Below are 21,511 nucleotides of genomic sequence, written 5' to 3'. Positions count from 1 at the left end.
ATAATCTATTAAGTGTTGAGACATTATGTTGAACAAAAATGGCGGCTGTAAATCAAATCGGCAAAGAATCAATGCAAGTCATGATCTCCAGTGTTGAGTAATTCTTAGTAACAAAGATGGCGGCAAAAAATCAATGCAGTCATGATTCAGTCATTTCGAGACAGTGAACTGAATTGAATCCAAAATTCGATATTTTTTATAATAACATTTGAAGCTTCTGATTGGTTGATTGTGATAACTGTGATTATAAAAGTGTTGAAATCATTGGAGGCATACCCTCATCAGTAATCAAAAGCATGTTAAACTGAAAATGGATAAATTTCCGACAGTTCATCTTTTGCCTTAGGCGTGAAATCTGAATCGGCTTCTTTTTTTTTTTTTTTGGCAGAGGCTCCATTGTCATCCAATTTTGTCACTCTCACCAAAATACCACATTCACTTCGATGATCCCTAAATTGTTTTTAAAAGTATTTTATTTACAAAAAAAAATTATCACAGAAAGTGGGACACCATTTACAGATATAAACAAAAAAAAATTTAGGTTAGTAGGGCCTCACAATCCTCTGCTAAGTATTAGGCTTCCCATTGTTTTCTGGGTGCTCTGAAAATAAGCAGGTTGGTCTCTAGATGGGAATGGTGGCTAAGTGAGATGTCAAAGATAAAACAGATCGAGTCGGAATGTGGGAATGGATGGTGTCCTCCAAGGTATGATACAACAATTTAGGGGTAACTGGGGGGAGATGTGGGGAGTGGGCATCTTTGGAGGATCTCTAATATAAAAAAAACAAACAGGGTCAGGACACATTTACTTCACTAGCTCAGAATTTTTTTTTAAATTTGTGGGATGTGTTCTGTATAACTCGATCATATGTGTCATGTCTATGCAGGGAACACAAACTCATACCTAGGTTATTAACGGATACACAAACTAATGTCATGCACCCAATTCCTACCAAACTCCATATAATGTAATCTCCTCCAATCACATCTGATTTTCACTTTAAGCTGATGATTAAAGTAGACAACCAAATCCTGATCAAAAGCAAATCCAACTCCATAGATCTCGTGAAGATATAACCATGTCATTATACTTGTGGCTAGAATGACTAGAGAAAACACGGGGGGGGGGGGGGCTATGTTGTGCATTACTTTTAATGATACTAAAATGTCTTTGGCTTCATCAGGTAGATCTCATCCATGATGCCAAGGTATTCTGATATCACAAAAACCATACTAGAAAGGAAATAAAAATGGCTATACAGAATCAAATATTGATGTGTCAAATGTCATGTTATTCGGTTCTAAATTCTAAACTTAAAAAAAGTAGGGACGCTTAAACTGAATCGGAATCAGGAACTGAAAAAAAAAAAAAAAATCAAGAATTTTTGGGGTATAAGAATCAGTATTGTAATCTTAGAAGTTTTAGCCAAATTTCCAATTCCAAAAACGATTCTTTTACTTATTCATTTTTTGTTTAAAACTTAATTTTAAATTGTCAGCACAAATGTAAAATATAGATGCAAATCTTAGAATGGGTTTATAAAAATACATAAAAATTATATCAGATTTAACAGTAGTTGCGGACTCTTCACTAAATCCGCCCTTCCTCCCAATAAAATTCTAATTTTTTTTAGTCGATTTTAGAATCAGAATTGGTAATTGTATCAGAATTGAAAATTTAGAACAGAATCAGTAATTGTATTGGAATTGTCGCATCACTATGAGAAAGATGATATTTTTAGATTACCTGGTCCTTTTGCCTTCAGCATCCAGCCTAATCGGAAAACAACAAGGCGTTTATGTTCAGGCACGATCTTGAAATAGAAAGAAGATACAGAACTGAACACATTTAAATAATAACAAAAAAGATGAGGAATAGGACAGAGTTACGACACAATTTTCAAAATCTATATACATAAAACAGCAGATTTATGTATGTTTGTTTTGTTTTTTTACTTCAGAGTCACCACTTATCAAGGTTCAAAAGCCACTCAAGGATAAGGGTTAATGAATGTAAGGTGGTTATGTAGAAATCGTTAATGGTGTAAATTGGGTAGAATTCTATTATTTATTGGGACGGCTCAACAAGAACTTGTGATTTGAAGGCTATCATTATTGTGTATATGTGTGCGTGTCTGTATGTGTGTAAATATTTAACCGATAATTTCTTAAACTACTGGTCACATAACACTGAAATTAACAGGAAATAGTAATCATACACCAAGGATGGTTTATAATTAGGACTGTGACAACAGCATATTATCATTGTTTTGACTTTCGAGTATATATCTGACACAGTTAATCAACCGAAAACCACATCACTCTATATAAAAGCATATAAGATATCAACGGATATGCACTCGAGAGTCAAAATAATGAAAAGAATGTGCTGTTATCATAGCCCTAAGTATAACGAATAAAACCTTTGTTTGGATGGACGAATAATGCGTACAGAAATGTCGGCAAGTTGAAACACAAAATGTTCTGTTCAACTTGCTGACATTTTTCTATTATTTTTGCACATGTGCAAATTCATTCATAGCTTGAAGTGGTTTAATTTTAAATCTTTTTTATCTATCTGTCGATAGCTGAAGCGGTAAGAAACACAGCTGGAGTGCTAAATGTTTTTGTTTCGATTCTAGCTGATGGCACCCGAGTCATTTTTTTTTTTAACTTTTGAAATCAGTACTATATATTAGGTACAATATAATAATCAACAGAGAATTGGTTCTATAATAATAAATATGAAATCTACATGAATTAAAATATATTTAAGCATATTTTATGATTGGCAAGGCCGGCTACCCTTGCTAGTACAAAATAACTTTTGTGTGTTTCTGAATTTTTTATGAGGATTGATTATTAGTATTATTTGGATTCTTCGGATTATTGTTCTCATCTTGAGTGTGATTTTCACAACGTTTCAGTCGATGTAGCATCCATCCTTCTTCAGGTTTATCTTGTCAAATTTAAAATCTTTCAGTTGAACTGTATTAGCCGGCAAGGACCTGTGGCATAGTAGTTAAAGTACTTTATAAAATTCAGTTGTAATTTACACTCTTCTGGAGGTTAAAAGTTCAAGCTTCAGGGCAGGCAACACTCCAAATACAAGGAAGGACCTGTGGCGCAGTGGTTAGAGTACATGAAAAAAATCAATTGTAAAAGTGATATTCTCCTGAAGGTTTAAGGTTCAATCCTCAGTGTGGGTGACTCAAAAATACAATTGCAAATTACTCAGGACTTCTACCCAGTCATAGCTGATGAAGTGAGAGCATGCTACTGCCTTGGATTAAATAAAGGGTCCCGTTCAAAATCCTGTGCAGATTCACAAGTTCGACAGAAAGATTTCTGAGTTCAACTGAAGAAGGTCGGAGGTTACATCCACCGAAATGTGAAAATAACACTCAAGATGAGAATGATAGTCTGCAGAATCCAAATAATATGAATAAACTTATTGCATGTTACCTTGCAGTAGTTATATATTTTTGAGGTAAGTATAGATACAAATCCCCAGGTGCTGTGGGTTATACAGTATGATTTATAAGGATAAATTTTGGAGCAATTTAATCCCTAGATGAGGCAAAGTAGTTACTTGATCAATTTAATCGTACAACAGTTGTGTTGGTAGTGTCATGTTATATGGTAATGAATGCTAGGTCCTTATCAAAACTTTTTTTTATAACATTGTTTGTGGACCAAGACAAAGAATAGGAAATAACTCCAACTCGATTGTACTTTTTAGAAACAACATTTATTTCCTTATTGGTACAACCGCAACATCACCCATGTGATCTTGAACATTCTCCACGTCTCTCACAAGATCTCTATTGATCCTACAGAAGTTGAACAAATTGGGCTATGAAACTCTGCTTCATCCACCATTCTCTCCAAACCTTTTGCTACCGACTACCACTTTTTTCAAGCATCTTGACAACTTCCTACGTGAGAAATGCTTCAAAAACCTAAGCGACATCAAAAACACCTTCAGCGACTTCATCGTCACCAGAACACTAGTTTTTTTTTTTTACGTTACTGGAATAAATACACTCGTTTTGCATTGGCAAAAGTATGTTGATTCTGATGGTGCTTACTTCGATCATTAACTTTTTGTTTGAGCCAAGATATGTTGATCTGAATTTAAAAGTTAAAAATCACAAGAACTTTCTTGTCAACCTGATAACTCCAACTCTCTTGTTCTTTGTAGCAACAACATTTCTATATTCGTACAGCCATGATGTCATCTACATGATCTCAAACATTCTCCACATCTCTCACAAGATGTTGAACATTATCTCGTCTCTTTTTTATAGTCCTTTTTTCCCCATCGGTGACGTCACTTCACATGTATTTACATACGCATATCTGCACTGTTACGTTTTGTCTGATTGTGTGATGTAGTAGGTCAAACACAAGAAAGTATTTGTAAGTTATTAATCTGTCTGTCGATCTATCTATTTATCCATATATGTATTATAGATATATCTCTCAATCTAGTTATCCATCTATTTCTGTATCTATCCATCTCTATCTAACTGTAGAGATAAACAAGAGATAATATGAAGAATGTTGATAAAATCTGTCAAAATATAACAAAACCATATAATAGTCAAGTTTACCGGAAGCATCTGATCAGCTGACAGAAGTATGTGTGTGTTATCATGTGATCAGGTTAGCTGGAGATCACATTAGAGTTGGAATTTGGACGTTGAGCAAGGCAGATGGTTTGCTGGATTGCCATAAATAACAGGAACATGCTCAGGGTGATGCAAACAAAGTTTCTGGTCACAGTTATGGTCTTTGGTGTGGTTTCAAGTGAGGGCCACATCATGCCACCTCATTCTTTGAAGTTGGCTTGAAAGTCAACACTAAAATGTACCTGGATGTGTTGAAGAGTATGGTGATCCCCTGGTGGAATCAGGTGGCTGCTGGCAGACCCTGTGTGTGGCAGCAGAACTTGTGATGGCCCACAAGTCCAAAGAGGCCCAGGCTTGGCTTCAGAAGGATTACTACGACTTTGTACCCTTCTCTCATTTCCCCCCTCTTCCCCCAACCTGAACCTGCTGGAATACTTTGTTTGGTCATACATGAAGATCATCATCAACATGACCTTCCACAATATAAAATTCAGCCTGATTGCTGCTATTTGCCGAGCTCCCACCGGCGCTTGTGGAAATGGCATGCTCTCAGTTCTGGATCCGTATCGAAGCAGTGATTGAGGCTAAGGGTGGCTACATTAAATAGATATCAGATCTACTACATAATCAAGTTACCCGAATTGATTTTTTTCGATAAAATAAAGCTGTAGTGTTGTTTTATTTAGGACGACAAATGTATCGTTCCTCCCAGTACTATAACATAGTAATTTTAAAATAGAGTACTTTAAAATGTTTAGTACTTAAAACATATATGAAACATAGCAAAGTAAGAGAACATTGATTTACCTTGAAACTAAGCCATATTGAAATTGGTATCGTGAGTAAAAATATCAGGAATGAAGCTCCAAGAATGACCCAGTGTCCAAGACGAGTAGTGAAAGAAACTTGATCTGAAATTTTTGGTGGAGAAAAAGTGTGAAATAATCAAAAGAAAAAGTGAGTTAATAAAAGAAAAACAAAGATATTTTTTGAAAAGCTTTCAAAATATTCGGCAAGGAAACATTTGTATTGCCTGTTTTATGGCATCTCAATATATTTATGGCTTATATTGCAGCATATTGATTGGTTTCTATTGATTTATTGATTTCAGTGTCACACACTGTTACAGATAATCGAATCAGTTATACAGAGTTCAAAGATGAGTTGTATTTAATCACACGTTATTGTTAAGTAAGATATGAGCCACCAATATCCTTCAACTATTTCTGTTCAATTATAAGAGGGTCCTTCCAAAAAGTAATGCCTCCTATTTTTTAAGTCAAAAAGTTGGAGAGCTACAAAAGACGGGAGTAGTATTGTTAAAACGAGCTACCTTTTGTGAACCAGAATTTATTTTTCTACATAGTCACCAGCATTCTTAATGCACTTTTGCCAGCGATGAACGAGAGCCTCAATGTTTCATTCGTAAAAGTCAGCACCTGCCGAAGAGGCCCATATTTTTACGACTGCAATTACGGAATTGTCGTCGGAGATATGCTGCCCACATAATGTGCCCTTCGGAGGTCCAAACAAGTTGAAGAGCGACGTACGTCTATGACAGGGATTTCTTTCTTATCGTCTCACACTGTCAATATCTGCAACAGAGGGATGAAACTTTCAGGTCATGATTGCATAAGTTCCGCAATCATAACAATGCAATCTGCAATCCCTTCTGATCCATTCGGGTGGAATAAAAAAATAGCAGGCATTACTTTGGCACGCCCCTCATACAATAAATTGGTTGCAACAGACAGAAAAAAGCCACTTGACAGAGGAGACAAGATTCTTGCTGTAAAAAGCCATGTCCTTCTAAGACGTAAAATAACAATTTATGTTCAATTCATCGTATACAATAAATCATCATTTACAATTTGACAGCATTAAGTAATCAACCAAATACCAATAAATCTATATATATAAAAGCGAAAATGTATGTGTGAATGTGTGTCCGCTTTTTGTGTATGTCTTCAAAAGGCTTTTTTCCGGCGGATTCTCGAGGCTGTCGCTCATTTTTAAAACTTTTTATATTACGTCTAAATGATAATATCTATGACTTAACAACGGTGGTCGCCTCTCTATTTAATTTGCCCAATTTTGAAACGTTAATTATTCAACATTTTCGGATCTGCACGTGTTGCATTCATTTTTCGGTATAAAAAAAAAAAAAAAAAAAAAGCGAAACTCGATTCAAAATACTGGCCCATGGCCAGTGGTCTCTAGAAAGCTATGTAACGTTTGATCAATGTTGGCTTCGTCATATCAGACGGTTGCTTTCATTTCGAGATAAGACACTTCCCCTAATAAACAAGGAGCTGTTTTTTTCCAAAGTTAGTTAAAAACAAACAAACCGGTTTATTGACCTCATTAAAAACTGTCCCGCAGAAAATGTTAAGTACTGAACAGCTATTGCTTACCATCGCCGCATGTGCATTAAGCTTTTTCGTATAAAAAAAAAAACAGACTTGCGTTAAATAAAACACTGTCTCGCACTCAAAGTTCACGTCAATAACTTGTCAAAAACGGGCACCTGTTTTTTTTCACACTTTACTATTTTCCAACTGCGCGTCAAGGCTTCGTTTTTTTGTTTTTTTTAACAACCAACGATTTTTCTTTTTTATTTACCCAAAACCACACACACTTCCAAACACTCGCTAGTAGATATATAAAAGGCAAAATGGTCGCGCACGTTTTTATATGTCCAGCAAAGGCTTTCTTCGCCGGGGTTCTGGGGGGGGGGTTTACTATGTTTTAGAACTTTTTATATACTCCCTAGATTATAATATCTACGATTTGCAAACGCACGTCGTATCTACATTTATTTACATCGATTTTTATAAAATTCATGCTGTTCCTTCTTCTCGCATGTTTGTTTGGCTTTTTTTGTATAAAAGCAAAACTAATCGAAAGCAAAGGCAGCTTCCTGGTCTTTCGTGCCAGGATGTCTAGAAAGCAATTAGCTTTGATCACTCTGGGGTTAACCCCTCATATCAGACAATTGCTATTCATTTGGACACTCCCTTTTTGTGGGGAGTTGGTTTTCCCTAACATTGTGGGCAAACAAATAAATAAAACAGTGGAAAGCTGAACTGGCCTTCAGCCAACGTTCGTTTCTGCACCTACTAGCAAGTCAACTTTTTGATTGACATTGCTAAATTTGAATGCTTTTCATTTCCTATGTCTTTGTAGCATAGCGGTAAGATGTCACGTTTTCTTTCACGCTCTTTTCTGCTTTCGCGTCACAGGTTCAAGCCTGCCTGTCTACTAACACTTTTTTTTCTTTTACACCTCCAAACACCCAGGCAATGCCGAGTATCCCCGCTAGTAAAATAGATAAAACAAATGTCTATGAATAAAGGATTAATTGATGAAGGCGTTGAACACAATGTGTACTTAATGACTAGAACAATATTTTGCAAAAAGTAAAAAAAAAAATACAAATAAAAAATAACGAATACTCACTAAATTGTAACTTGAAAGAATTCATATTCTGTCCATGTTTGTTATCATAGGTAAAAATGGATCGATATTCGTTGGTGGTATTTTTCTTCTCAAAAGAAAATGGAGAAGAAAAATCAATTCTCGCTTCAGTTTCTTCCATCGGAAGCTTTTGATATTTCACGGACATTGTATGATTTGGGTGAATGCTGAAACGCAAATAAAAGGAAAAAATTCGCAAAATAATAATTGAATTGAAAAAAAAAACAAAAAATATATTCATCTCTCTTTCTCACACACATTAGTGATGGGACGATTTCTTGCCAGATCACCGAAGTTAAGCAACGTTGAGCCTGGCTAGTACCAGATAGGTGACCATTTGGGAAGGCTAGGTGCTGTATGTACCTTCTGGGAAGATTATGCACCCTCACCCCCAAAAAAAGAACTCCTCGCTACAAAGGCATCTACAAAAGTTGTGGGTGGCCTATGTCTCTCCAGGGGCTCAAGGCTATATATATTTGGAAAAGCTGGTAATTAGTAAAAACCTGAAGAGAGTGCTCAATACTATTGCAGAGCAGATATGTGTTTTATTTTTTTATTACCGTTTTATCTGTTTGGTTACATATGTTTCGGATGTTGGACCATGTTTACAATCCAACAGTCTTGTCAGACCTTACAGAAATGGTTGTTAGTATTTGAAAGAAGTCTATTGGATCGTAAACATGGTCCAACATCCGAAACTTATGTAACCAAACAGATAAAACGGTAATAAAAAAATAAAAAAAAAAAAAATATATATATATATATATATATTAGTTAGGTATTAATAATTCTATTCTAAAAAATTATGCGAGCTAAAAACATTAGACTAAAATAGGATCGCATCTAACATATCGATATTTTATTCTGCCCAACTATTTCATCTTTTTTCTTTCCAATACTTAATTTTTTTTTGTTTTGTTTTTTAATTTAATTTTTTTTGCTTGTTTTTTAATTTTAGTTTTTTTTGCTTGTTTTTTTAATTTTAGTTTTTTTTGCTTGTTTTTTAATTTTAGTTTTTTTTGCTTGTTTTTATTTTAGTTTTTTTTTGCTTGTTTTTTTATTTTATTTTTTTGCTTGTTTTTTAATTTCATTTTTTTGCTTGTTTTTTTGATTTCATTTTTTTGCTTGTTTTTTGATTTTACTTTTTTGTTTGTTTCAGTTCATTTGAAAATAGAAAATTAGTCCGTACGATCGTTATATGCAATAGCAACAATTTAAAATCAATGATTCAAATTATGCAAGGGGAACAATTCATATTTAAACTTGGAAAGACTTATCTCCCTTACATATTAACTCTCTCTCTCTCTCTCTCTCTCTCTCTCTCTCTCTCTCCCCGCCGCCTTTACCATTTTTACGTTTTAGAACGTTGTCTAGATTTTTACAACTGATTCAAGGTAATTTTTACACTGCTAAATCAGGAGATCGCATCTGTTTCTCTTCATCAGATCAGGTCTCTGTGCTAAGTTGATTTGAAAAAATCAGATCTTAAAAATCGATTACATGTCTGTGAAATTATTAGCTGAATTTTTGTCAACACAACTAAATATGTTTTTAAGAGAAAAAATGTTTTGCCAATAACATATATTGATTACCTGATAGAAAAGTCGATTACTGTTAACGGAATGGTGGGCATTGATAAAGGTATGATGAAAACGAATATCACATTTAAATCTTCTGCACTCAAGTAGTTTTCCGGATATTAAGCAATGTAATTCCGGGTTTGTATTACTGTACACATAGATTCAAAAAAGTTGTCAAAAAAACAAATATATAACAAATAAATGTTATCAAAGGCAAGATAAGTTACTTTTCTACCAAACTGGATACATTTTTCGTGTTTTTATTCAATGTAACATGTTTATTACGCTCGAAAAGCATAGTGTTTACCGATGTATTGGAACATTCAAGATGGCGTCTGATTCTTTCTTTAACACGGTAAGTTTGGAAAAAGGTGTTATAAATAAAAAAAAACGAATAAAATACTGTTAAAAACTCGCTCAATATATGTTACCGTGACATAGGTTGACATATATTCGGCGGGTTTTTAATAGTATTTTGCATAGTTTATTATTTATAACACCTTTTCCCAAATTTACGTTGTTAAAGAGGGTGTGAGACGCCATCTTGAATTTTCGAATACATCGGTAAACATTGTATGTTGTTAGAACTGAATAAATATGTTACATTGAATAAAACACAAAAAATATATCCAGTTTGGCAGAAAAGTAACTTATCTTGCCTTTGATAACATTTATTTGTTATATATTTGTTTTTTGACAACTTTTTCGAATCTATGTGTGTACAGTAATACAAACCCGTAATTCCTTATGTTAAACGTATTGACCATTGTTGTACATGCATATTTTTATGGCGATTCAGCAGCATAGGCGACCCTAAATACGGTCGTACCGTACGGGTGTCAGGTGAAAACCTAGTCTCGATGTGAAAATGTTCCGCTGACCAAACCGAATTTCTCGTTTTAATTTAAAATAAATAAGCAAACTGACATGAAACAATAAAACATGTGAAACTTTGAACACGTTTTTATTACTTATTTGGTGCTAATGCACTTTTTTTCTTTTTTACATAGGCATGGCATCACCACTTATCAAGGCCAAGTGGCCACTCAAGGATAAGGGTTAAAGAGTGTACAGTAGAAATTGGATAATATAGTAATCGCTAGTAATGGAAATTCGGTAAATTTGTTAACAAGTGGAACGAACGCCGAACGGCTCATCAGGAACTTGTTTACTTACTGATCCGCGCTATTTTTTTTTAAATCGTATTTCCACGTTTAATTAAAGTTTTATGATATGTTTTTTTATTCAATTGTAAGGTTAAAGTACAGAATAAGTACAAAACACCCTCCCCTCCCCATGTTAAGAATGGCTTTTTGAATAATAATGTTATTATTTCAGCACGGATCAATAAGTGCACTCCACTGCAGTGCACTGCATGAGTACCACATTTTTCAATATATTTTACAGATTTATTTTTAACTAAAACAGGAAGTCAGGTTTGGTAATCGGAACATTTTCAAATAGAGGCTAGGTTTTCACCTGACGCCATACAGTCAAACTTAGGATTATGTCTCTGAGTTCTGAAACGTTGGTATTATGAACCCTTCTTTGAGTATATAATTTTAAAATAAAGCTTTTTTTTTTTTTTTAAATAAAAGTGTATGAAAATAGACCCAGAATCACTCGAAATAAATTAAAACAGGTGATTGTCGAGTTTCTTCAGCCCGTGTTTACAAAGGCTTTTTGCGCGGAGTTGACTGCAAAATAAAGCGAGTTTCGGGGATTTTTTTTGGGGGGGGGGGGGTAATCGTATTTTTTTTTTTTTTTAAATAAGCAAACGAACAAAAAGATTGGTTTGTCAATTTTTTTGGTTGTTTGCTTATTTATATACAATTTGAAAAAAAAAAATCGCTTCGTTTTGCAGCCGACAATTTTACACAAAAAAGCCCTTGTACACACGGAGTGAAGAAACTTGCGGATAACTAAAATAAGATTACGCCGCAAATTTTACATTTAATTAAATTATTGGAAAAGAAAATTAAGTTAATTTAAGGACATCAACACAAAAAGAGGCGTAATTGAATACTCACATGTCAGGAAAAGTGTTGGATTTCTTAAAATTCAATCAGAATAATCAGTCCACATCAATAATCCATAAATTATCGACCATTTTATTTATTTTGTATTTATTATTTTGAAAGAAGAAAAATAAATAAACAACGAAGATTGGGTTCAATTCGAAGACAAACAATATAAACAACAGTAAACGGAGAGCTCGAATACAAGGGCAGATAACTCTAACCTACTTAAAACAATTTCGTCCGCTTTAATATCGGTGTTTTAACATCTTTAAAAAATTTTTTAGAACATATGGAATGGCTCTTTCCTTTATTTAACTTTATGATAAAAATTTAATATTGTTTCCAGAATTATTTGTAAATGAAAAAAAAATAAAAGTTTAAATTAAATCTAATAAACCAAAACAAGTTAATTCCAGTCGCCGGTGTTTTAAACTTTCACTTGGTACTTTCTTAGTCAGATTGGTACTTATAGCAATAAACAGAAATAAAGAAAAACTTTTATATTATAGTTACAATTGGTCACGGAATGAAGATTTTATATTCAAAAAATAATAAAAACTTATAATAATTTTTTTTTGTGTTTTTTTTTTTTTTTTTACAAAAAAAAAGTTACCATTTTTTTACCGATAATGGATCAAGTAAAGAATAGATACCCTGTAGCAGACGACGCCGCCTGGCGGTGACAAGCGCACAATTCAACTAACACCGGTGATTCGACCTTGACATTGGCACAAGCACATGGCGTCGGGTGTTTGTAAACACGTCAAATAGCAGACATGCTCGAATATTCGCCAACAATTTTTTTTTTTAAATATATTTACAAAACTTTTGGAGATTTAAATGAAAAAATATATATTTACAAAACATTTTTTTAAGTAAGTAAGAAAACGAACGTATTTAATAAAGAAAAGATATTTAAATAAATGGGTGTCTTTCTGTGTCGGATTTTTTCGATCAAGATTAATTTTTATGTACTGTTTTTGGGGGGGGGCGGAGGGGGGTCTGTATGCGTTTTTAAGACAATTCAATATTTATTTAATTATTCTTTAAAACATTTCAGCGACAATTTATATATTTTTAAAATAATATTTTTAAATATAAACTTTTGACGAATATTCGCGAGCAAGATTTTTTTTTTTTAATAAAAGATATTTAAATAAATGGGTGTCTTTCTGCGTGCGTTTTTATTTAATAAAAATAAAAATTATAAAAAGATTTGGTACTGGTCACGATTTGAGTTCCCTGCCGAACACCATAAAAAAAAACACTGACTTCTCCCTACGCATGAGCAAAGGACATTTATCGCCTTTGATTTTTATCACTTTTATCGACCTTTTCTTTTTTTTTTTAAATAGCATTTTCTTTTTAAATGACGACGTTTTTACTGTTTATGAATATTAAAAGAAAAATAATTACTAAACATTTATTAATAAAAAAAATGGGTGCTAGTGTACTTATGATCCGCGCTATAGTTTAAATCGTATTTCTAAGTTTAATTAAAGTTTAATGTTTTTTTATTCAATTGTAAGGTTAAGCCATTCTTAACATGGGGAGGGTGTTTTGTACTTATTCTCTACTTTAACCTTACAATTGAATAAAAAAACATTAAACTTTAATTAAACTTAGAAATACGATTTAAAATATAGCGCGGATCATAAGTGCACTAGCACCCATTTTTTTTTATTAATAAATTTTTAGTAATTATTTTTCTTTAAATATTCATAAACAGTAAAAACGTCGTCATTTAAAAAGAAAATGCTATTTAAAAAAAAGAAAAAGTCGATAAAAGTGACACATAAACAGTAAAAAAAAGTCGATAAAAGTGATTAAAAACAAAGGCGATAAAAGTGAGATATTATTAATAAATGTGTAGTAATTTCTTTTATTTCAATATTCATAAACAGTAAAACTTATAAAAAGTCGATAAAAATTCATGATCGTTTAGTTACTATGGCAACTAAAACATGTCCTTTGCTCATGCGTAGGGAGAAATCAGTGTTTTTTATGGTGTTCGGCAGGGAACTCAAATCGCGACCAGTACCAAAGATTTCTATCTAGAATTCATCTTTATAAAAATAAAAGTTATAAAGATATGTGAATAAAATATATTTTAAAATCTCGATTGTTTATACTTGTGATTTTATTATGCATAAAAATTGCCTCGGCATATAATTATTTCTCCTTCACTAACCACCGACATACATCGCACTTTAAATATATATTGAATTGTATTAAAAACGTACACAGACAAAAAAAAATGTCCAAAACCGTATAGAATGAACCTTTTTTTAATAAGTTTTATTTAGTCTTTATTTGAACTTAATGGACTGGGTTTTTATTTTTATTTATTTTTGTATTTATTGACTGTTTTATTCTTTTTATCAAACAAAAATAGAACTTTTATAATGAAATATATATTATGGACTGTTTTTCAAACCTCTAAATTTTAAAATTAAAGTTTTATTTTAAAAAATAAATAAATAAAAGACGAGGTGTTTTGTTTTTTCGAGATATTTTTTTTTCGCCATTTATCACTTTTAAATTTTATTCAACAATGAAATGATAAAAAAACACTTTTTGTTAAATATATTTAAAAAAAAATATTATAAAATATCTATAAAGTCTATTTTTTATGTCTATAAAAGTTTGTTGAAAGTTCAAATAAAGTTTATAATTTAATTGAAAACAAAGCACCTCGTCTTTTTTTTTTTTTTTTTTTTTAAATAAAATTAACTTTAATTTTAAAATTTCGATGTTTGAAAAACAGTCCATAATATATATATGTCATTATAAAAGTTCTATTTTTGTTTGATAAAAAGAATAAAACAGTTATTAAAAAGTTCTGTAAATGTATTAAAAACGCAGCCAGAAAGACACTGATCTATTTAAATATCTTTTATTTTTTAAAAAATCTTGCTAGCGAATATTCGTCAAAATTTAATATTTAAAAATATTATTTTAAAAATATATTAATTGCCGCTGAAGGTAATGTTTTAAAGAATAATTAAACTATGGAATTCCATCCTAGGCCACTGCTTAGTGCTTCCCCAACTGTACTGACATGCAGAAGTTCAAGTGTAACGTGAACCGACATCTTGCTGCCCAAATCCCAACATAGTACCCCAGTAGTTGTTGCCCCTGATAGTATCCCCCTACACCAAAGTGGCAATGCGCCTTGTTTGGGGTGAAAATGTAATAAAAAAAATAATAAATTGTCTTAAAAACGCATATAGAACCCCCCCCAAAAAAAAAACACAAAAAAAAAACACGGTACATAAATATTAATCTGGGTCAAAAAAATCCGAAACAGAAAGACACCCATTTATTTAAATATCTTTTATTTAAATACGTTCGTTTTGTTACTTACTTTAAAAAACTGTTTTTTAAATATATTTTTTTTCTTTTAAATCTTCAAAAGTTTTGTAAATATATTAAAATAAAATTTGTTGGCGAATATTCGAGCATGTTTGCTATTTGACGTGTTTACAAACACCCGCCGCCATGTGCTTGTGCCAATGTCAAGGTCGAATCACTGGTATTAGTTGAATTGTGCGCCTGGCACCGCCAGGCGGCGTCGTCTGCTACAGGGTATCTATTCTTTACTTGATCCCCGATAATTAATAGACGAAACCATGTTTAACATAAGGGGAGGTAATCAGTGTTTTGACATTCTCTGTGCATCTGGGTTGTCTGCCCTTGTCCACCGATTCGTTGGACTTTTTTCTTTTTTTTTTTTTTCATGGCAATGAAAATACTGATTTCTATGTGCAATGGTAGCTATACATTCTGGTGTGAACCACGGTTGGTCGTTGGGATTTTACAGGAATTTCTTAGAGGGCATGAAGCGGTCTATTCCGACAATTAACCATTCACTCAGGTTAGATATTATAGAGGACACATTCTTTTTGAATATGGAGTTCAGAGGTATAGAAAGGTTCTGAAGTTAACCCAATCAGCCATAGAGTATCAATATGCAGTATGATGGTTGGTTGGTGGTTTTTGCGGCATATCAACCCTTTTCAAGTTATTTAATGCCGAATCCAGTGATTTTGAAGAAAAAGTTTTTAATAGAATATATATATTTTTTTCCAAATCGGTTTCTATTTAACCCATAGTTGGGACCCTAACAGGTATTGCCACTCAGAGTCAGAGTGGACCTGAGAGCAATGGCAATTAAGGGGTGGCTCTACACTCCCCAAAGCCCGCAAGCTGGAGCCTCACCATCGGATATAGTTTAAGGTAATATCCAGGACCACAGTATGATGGAGAAGTACATCTGAGTGTTTATTGCATTTTGATTTTATCTTAACTGACAACTGAGTGAGTGGAAGATCCAAATGGAGACAGAAGGGAAGATAAGCACAAGTTGTAAGATAAAGGTCAAGGAGACTTGCATATTGTCTATCAGAGTCAGGCATACAGGTGGGTTTGTGAAGAATTTGTGTTAGGTCATAGGCAATCAAGAAATCATGACAGTATCTTCCCTCATAATCCGTCTTGTTTGAGTGGCCTAGCCATTCAACACCGAACATTGAAGCATCCGAGGTAGACAGAATGTGGTCAATTTCTTCAGGGATAATCTCAATGATAATAACTCTGCTGTTATGGGGACGATAGAGGGCAAATATGAATGCAGTGCTGTAAGGAAGTGTTACTTTGAAGCACTTATAAGGTAAAGGATCTTCTCTGGAGATGTCCTTATCACATCAAAAGCCATCTTTAATGTAGGCACATATTTTATACCCATGATGATTTTTGGGGTCAGATTGTTGGGGTCAAATTTTGATATTAAGTTTGAGTCTCCTTTAATTGCGAACTCATCTATGGAAACAGTTCGTCCAATGCCAGTTTCGCAAAGGAACAATAAGTCAGATTTAATTGGAATTCAACCTCTGAAGGTTGGAACGTAGATCTCTGAGGTGACCTGGGAGTGGGGGGTCTACATTGGGAGTTGGAGTTTTGGGTTTAATCTTGTTTTGTTTCTTGAGATTTTTCATTTTTGAGGGTTGAGAGATGTGGAAAAGATCAGCAGAGTTGTTAGAGCAGATCAGAGGGGGGGGGAAGGAGCAAGGAATGATTTTTGCAATCATGTAAAGAAAAAGCTGTAACAATTACCCACTAATATGGCATTCAGAGGCCCGACTAGAAGCTAATGCATGGTCTATAAACCATTCACCAAATGGCAATACAGCAACCCCAGTACTTTGCACCTGCTAATAGAACTGTCTCCTTGGTCATCAATCCAAGTTTCGGGTTCCTGACTATTAGGAGGATAACGTCAGCCAGGTAAAACGTTTATCTCCAGCACCCTTATTAGTGACATGGCTACAAGGATAGAGTCTTGTTTGACGGAATCTGCTGAAAGCTGCAATGAAGATTCATCCCAAGTAAACGATCAACAAGTCTCAGGTTGTATTTCCAGGCAACGGCAACTTTTATTCCAGACCAGCCTGAGTGCCCTGCATTGCCCGGGTGTTTGGAGGTGTGTGTTGAGCAAAAAAAAAAAAAAAAAAAGTGGTAGTAGGCAGACAGGCTCGAACCCATACCGCAAAAGAAGAAAAGAACGTGGGGAAAAAAAGACCCCCAAAAAAACCGTGACGTCTTTGCCATTGCATCCATCGCCAAACCAGAAGTGGCAAAGGTTTAAATTAAGGCTAGTCAATCGAAAAGAGGGGATGACTTTCGAAAATATCAGCAACAGAGGTGACACATCCCTGTAGAAAAGTGCCCAGTAGTGGGTGAAGGAATTAATATTTTTAGCCAATTTTTCGATATTTGTCGTCTGAAGGGTCGAGCTTCAAAATGATACTGATCTTGTGAAAATCCGTCGCCTCTGTCAAGGTTTTAGGCAGACATACATTTAAACAAACAGGTGAGATTTATATTATAGATATTTCAACTTGGGAGTTGCATGCTTTCTTTATTCTACATTTTTGCTATCCTCTTCCCTGATAGCTTCCCCAGCGTAGAGGAGCCATTATGACTAGTCGCTAGCCAACCTCAGTCAATAACTGACTCCCCTCATCTGTTCAACTCGACTGCCAAATCTAATTTTCTCACAGGTTTTTCTCGGTTTTCTCCTGACAATTGACCCTGCTATCTCAACTGTTTTACATCTACTTTTAACCAAGAATTCTCATCTATTCTATCAACGTGACCAATCAAGACCTTTCTATACAGTCTAGATGCAATCTTTATCCGATATCAAATCTAAGCTTGCATTTTAGACTGACATCATACATCCCTCATATAATTCTATCCATGCAACACATATCGTCAACTCTCACTGGCTAGGTTTCACTTCACTACGTTATCATACTATGCCTGACAGACTCTTTTCTTGGTTGACAACAGAAATGCTCAGCTGATGAGTGATGGCAGAAGTTCCCTGAATGGAAGTTTTAAGTCTTGCTAGAATCACGCAAACTTCTGCTCTTCCTTCTGCTCTCACCAACTTCTCCCCCAACCCTTAATTTTTTATTTTTCACGATTGAAAATGATGTTCTTATATGTCATGCTAAAATAAGCAAAACATTTAAAATGATCAATAAGATTAACACTTTATAACCGGAATTATGATGTAGATGTTAAAAAAGATTTAATTTTAGATGGCAGCATACTAAATGTAAGCAATGGACAGTTGCATCTACTCACATACGGAACTAATACAGGGTGACCAAAAAAAACGGGCCCCAACTCTAATTAGGCCCTGTTTCTTAGTGTTCTGTCCGAATGAAATGAAACTTTGGTCATCACTAGTTTATTATATTCAAAACATCACATTGAAACACTAGGGTCTTTGGCCTTTTTTTTTCTCCGTTGACTGTAAAATGCTCAGAAAAACAATTGGATGTCCTGTTTTTTTTTGGGGTCACCCTGTACATACAAGGCGTGTTTGAATCAATTCCCACTCTATTTATGCCGTTACATTCATTTATTAACGACTGAACGAATTAGTTCAAGCAGATCATGAAGGGTTAAAAGTAAAAATCAATTTCATCATAAATTGCAGTTTCATTATGTTACATCGTTCATTTTTACTGCTTTTATATGAAAAAAAAAAAAAAAACGATTTGCGATTCCCCTGTTTTCTGAGTACTTTCTGTTATCAATGACAAAAATACAAAAATGGTTAATTTTAATAAGTTCTATGTTGTCTTCCTTTCAATCATTTTTTTTTTGTAATTGTTGCATACTTTAACATAACACGTAATTACATCAATGTGTATTTACTTGAAATGTGAAATTGTGACAAAAAAAACAACAAAAAAAATAAAAATAATTTTTTTTTTTTTTTAATGTAGCAAAATTCGAAAACTTAAATATTGAATTTTAAGTGAAACTAGTGGAATTTCCTGAATTGTTGTCATGTCGTAGTCATGAAAATATCCAAAAATTAGAAAAAATGATAAGGTAGAACATTAATGAAAATAGTTTTTGGAGACAATTAGCAAAAATTTTGTTTTGCAAAAAAAATAAACAAAAATAATAAACAAAAAAAACTGGAGAGTTCTAATCGTAATAAAAGGGAGGTAAATCTTTTCTTAAAACAAAATCTTTGGCCAATTTAGCAAAACTTAATTTTTGCTGTCTTTGAAAACTGTTTTCATGAATAATTAATTTATTACCTTATCGTTTTTTGTTAGTTTTGGATATTTTCACTACTGTGACATGATAATTTTCCCTAATTTTCCACTATTGGCTTCACTTGAAATTCAATATTTTCGAATTTCGCTACAACAACAAAAAGAACTAATTTAAAGAAGTGAGAACAGCAAATGTTATTTAATTTTTTTTTCTGAGGCTTTCAGCATAAAATATTTTAAAAAATATTTTAATTTTACAAAATTAAAAAAAAAAAAAGAAAATTAATAATGAAAACAGTAAGGTTTTATTTTTTTATTGTAAAATATAAAAAAAATAATGTTCAACAATTTTTTTTTTTTTTTTTTTTTTTACATAAGAAATTGTGATTAAATGTTCCTGGGGGAGAGGAAGGAGAATGGGGCAGAGTATCCACAACCATAATGTGACTTTATGCCACATAATATGCAAGTAAGTTCATTAAAGAGCAACACAAACTGTGCACTCAAAAACATGTAGTCTTATATCAGACTAGTTTGAGGTCAATTTATCAACGATTATTCAATATTATTTGTAACAACAAATCTTTTTTGCTATGAGCAAAGTGTAGTACCTGTTTTTTGTCTTTTCTAGTCTTGATCAGTAAAGAAATCCTTCTAAACTTCGGTAATTTTCATTTTTGTCTCAAATCTAGAGTGGCCTATTTTTGGAGGGATGGGGTAGCTGGAGTTTCTCCACATTTTGAGAAGGCAAGTAAACCGGAACTTGACTTTCTTTAGGCGCATTTTGCTGAACCTTGGAGGTAGATTGTTTTCGTTCTGACAGTCATGATCATGAAAATGTCTTAATTTTTATTGTATTCTTAGTATCGTCTGTAGTGTGGATTGAACCTTCAGCCTCTTGAAGAGGATTAGAACTGATTGTACATAACACCTTTATCCGTTGCACCATATGTCTAATAATCAACCTCCGTGGATTAAATAAAGGATTCTGTTCAGAATTCCACATAAAAATTTCAGAGTGCAACAAGATACACTTGAAGAATGTTGGAGGTTACATCAGCCGAAACGCTGTGAAAATAACATTGAAAACGAAAATCGTAGAAAAACTCATCCAAACAACAATTATTGTTTTTGTTCTCTTGTATTTTATCAAATAATAGGATTCTTTTGAATATATTTCTGCTTCTTATTTAAAATTCAACCTAATTGAAAAAAACCCCAAAACTACAGAAAACTATGTGATGTACATACTTGTTACAAAACAAAAATGGCATATTCCAAAAGTCACATAAATTGATCAAGTAGTTTCATTTTTATATATTAAAAAAAAAAATTCATTTTTAAACGATTTAAAGTGATTAATATGAAATCAGTAGCATTATATTAGCCTGATCTCGCAAGTTTGAATATTGTGGACTTATCTGTCCTTGTTTGTTCTTCAGGATGGCGACAAGACAGTAATTTTTTTTGGCTTACTCATCAAATTTTATTTTCTTAGTTAAAATAAAACCACTGGATCAATTCACTTGATTTTTGGAATATGACATCTTCGTTCTTTGATGGGTATGTACATCATAAAATTTTTTTGATTTTTCTTCGTTATGATAGCAAAAATCAGTCAGTCGAAAAATTGAGTTTTTATTAAAAACAATAACTATTTTTATGCCAATTTCAACTAGCAGCAATGATATTTACTTAATTGTTATGTCATAATTAGTAAACTATTACTGGAATATTACAGAAAACAAGTATTTCCATGATTCGATGAGAAAGCGATTCTGCCATGTTTGTTGGTAACATGACGAAAACACAAGAGAAATCATTATTTTCTCCTGAATTGACCTAAGGTTTTGAAAGTTTTCAGAAATTAATTACCTCCCCTGCTTTTATGCTTTTCTGTTTATGTAAGCAAAACTTGCAGATTTCTTTGAAAACTTTTTTTTTTTTTTTTTTTTTTTTTTTTTTAAATAATTAATTTTCTACCTAATTGTTTTTTGTAACTTTTGGATATTTTTATTACCATGGCATGACAATTAAATAGATAACATTGGTTTTACTTGAAATTCAATACTTTGATTTTCGAATTTTGTTATCGTAACGAAAAAAAAAAAAAAATTATTTTCTGTATTTTTGTTTTATACTTTTCATTTTTTTATACTCACGTTCACGCTTAGCAAGGCATATTGCTACTTGAACGTAATATTTTTTAAATT

At 32.9% G+C, this 21,511-nt stretch overlaps 1 protein-coding gene across 2 annotated transcripts in view; it reads right to left on the bottom strand.

Annotated features, from left to right (window-relative positions):
• The window catches only part of LOC145249491 (stomatin-like protein 1), a 37,499-nt gene extending 25,585 nt beyond the window's left edge, over positions 1–11,914 (bottom strand). For both annotated transcript variants that reach the window (XM_080111100.1, XM_080111099.1), the window contains exons 1-4: positions 11,722–11,914; positions 8,094–8,278; positions 5,442–5,545; positions 1,748–1,814 (exon numbers count right to left, since the gene is read on the bottom strand). In XM_080111100.1, coding sequence (XP_079967226.1) covers positions 1,748–1,814; positions 5,442–5,545; positions 8,094–8,259 — 337 coding nt within the window. In that variant the 5' untranslated portion in view covers positions 8,260–8,278; positions 11,722–11,914. The remainder of the gene's footprint in view (positions 1–1,747; positions 1,815–5,441; positions 5,546–8,093; positions 8,279–11,721) is intronic.
• Between the last annotated feature and the right edge of the window lie 9,597 nt (positions 11,915–21,511).

The sequence above is a fragment of the Euprymna scolopes genome, chromosome 28, assembly GCF_053919585.1.
Source record: "Euprymna scolopes isolate OS-2025 chromosome 28, ASM5391958v1, whole genome shotgun sequence".
NCBI classification, from domain to species: domain Eukaryota; kingdom Metazoa; phylum Mollusca; class Cephalopoda; order Sepiida; family Sepiolidae; genus Euprymna; species Euprymna scolopes.
Note: the sequence above shows the minus strand (reverse complement) of the source record. Positions and strands in the feature narration are given on the sequence as shown.